Below are 2,079 nucleotides of genomic sequence, written 5' to 3' on the forward strand. Positions count from 1 at the left end.
TCACTTGGAGATGGAGATATGCTATTATTTCCCAGGAAAATAAGAATAAATACTTAAAACACACGAAAAGGAATGACCAGCTGAAAAAGAAGACGTAAGTCTGGTTTCAGACATATCCCCGGAGAAAAGATAAAGAATGAAGCTTTTTCTGTAAACAATAAATTTGGTCATTTCCTGGAAATTTCGTAAACATTGTTTAACTAAGATTGATAGAGCCACTCTTTCTCCAATGGAATCCTCTGGGAGTGGGTCTCCGATGGCAACCTGAAACCTGAGGAATCCTTGAACTGTATATACTTGGGTCCATGAAGAACTACAGTAGTTCTTAATAGAATGGTTAGGTTATCTTGTTCTTCTACCTACCCAACTTCTTGTGAGAGAACATGTAATTGCTACGCACGACTCTTTACATGAACTTTAAGACACTGTCATTTCTTATTTGCTATCCTCGCGTATGGAGGCACCCTTCTCTCGATCGCTGTGCCACCGCCATCATCCACTATAAAGACCTACCTGTGGCGTGTGTCCACCACGCCACCTTTCTATTACTCTCATTTTCTGTATCGACACTTACACTTCTTCCCATGGCTCTCGACAGAACCAAGCTTTCCACTGATGGCATCGAAAGCCAAGTGCCACACGTCGAGGAGCACGACTACTCGCAGAGAGCACAGTGGCTGCGTGCCGCCGTCCTCGGTGCCAACGACGGGCTCGTCTCCACTGCTTCGCTCATGATGGGCGTCGGGGCCGTGAAGGGTGACGCCAAAGCCATGATCGTCTCCGGCTTCGCCGGCCTCGTCGCCGGTGCATGCAGCATGGCCATAGGAGAGTTCGTCTCCGTGTACTCGCAGCTGGATATAGAGGTGGCGCAGCGGAAGAGGGAGCAGCAGACGAAGGTTGAGGGGGAGAGCAGCGACGGGACGGGTGGAGAGGGGCTGCCGAGCCCGCTGCAGGCTGCAGCGGCATCGGCGCTGGCGTTCTCGCTGGGGGCGGTGGTGCCGCTGCTGGCGGCCGGGTTTATAAGCAGCTATAGGGTGAGGTTGGGGGTGGCGGCGGCGGCGACCAGTGCTGGGCTAGTGGTCTTCGGGTGCGTCGGGGCGGCGCTGGGCCGAGCTCCAGTGGGGAGGTCGTGTTTTAGAGTGGTGGCAGGGGGATGGTTGGCCATGGCTGTGACCTATGGGTTCATGAGACTCTTCGGGTCCACCGTCTGATTTGAGTTAACTGCGCGGTGAGCTCAGAGATGCATCATGAAGTTGTCTTGCAAGCAGTCATATATGTACCGTGTTCGTGCCATGCAAGTGGTCATATATCTACTGTGATTATGCTGGTTGAATAAATGTGGTGAAATAATGGGAAAACATATGGTTGTTCATCCTTGATACTTTATGCCATAACAATGAGAATATATAGGACTAACTATGATCTTATCATGATCATAATCTCAGGACGATGGTTATATGATAAGATCCACACTAGTCATTACAGAGAAATCATATGACAAGGAAAAAAATGATCAACATTACAAAGTGTGTCTTAAGCAGCTGCAGCTGCAATCTTTCTCTTGGGTTGTGAAAGGTTTTGGCCTGGCCATGTTAACTAGAACGCACACAGAATCAAATAGATTGCGTTGATCACTGATAAGGGCAAGCGACATAGAGATTTGGTGATGCTCGATACGACTCAGCAATCAAGTAGATATCACATAAGAAGTTTAAATCCAAGTTAAGATTGCTGCTAAAGGTAGCTTACGACTACGTGTATTGGTCATTGGATATGATCTGTTCAGAACCACGAGTCATCAACCTAACACCATCTTCTATCTGCTTCCCCATTGCACCTGTATTCTAAAAGCCACAGAAATTTGGAAGGAAGTCGAATAAATCAGAGATGATAAAAACGCCAAGTACGTTGAGGGTTTTCATAGTGATGAGTTCTAAAGAATCAAAATTTCCAGCATTTATGAGTTTCGCTATCTTCCCCAATCCTACAAGCTTTTTATGATAACAAAAATATAAAATGATATTAATAATACAGTTATATGTGATAAAAGATTATGATAGAGGAAAAAATGAAATCATA

General features: G+C 46.2%; 1 protein-coding gene across 1 annotated transcript; it reads left to right on the plus strand.

The window, feature by feature from the left end:
- The first annotated feature begins 469 nt into the window (after window positions 1–469).
- Window positions 470–1,375, plus strand: LOC135594903 (vacuolar iron transporter homolog 3-like). Its single transcript, XM_065085409.1, has one exon. The coding sequence runs from the start codon at window positions 585–587 to the stop codon at window positions 1,209–1,211; it is 627 nt and encodes a 208-aa protein (XP_064941481.1). The 5' UTR covers window positions 470–584; the 3' UTR covers window positions 1,212–1,375.
- The last annotated feature ends 704 nt before the right edge of the window (window positions 1,376–2,079 follow it).

This window comes from Musa acuminata, chromosome BXJ1-10 (assembly GCF_036884655.1).
Source record: "Musa acuminata AAA Group cultivar baxijiao chromosome BXJ1-10, Cavendish_Baxijiao_AAA, whole genome shotgun sequence".
Lineage (NCBI taxonomy): Eukaryota > Viridiplantae > Streptophyta > Magnoliopsida > Zingiberales > Musaceae > Musa > Musa acuminata.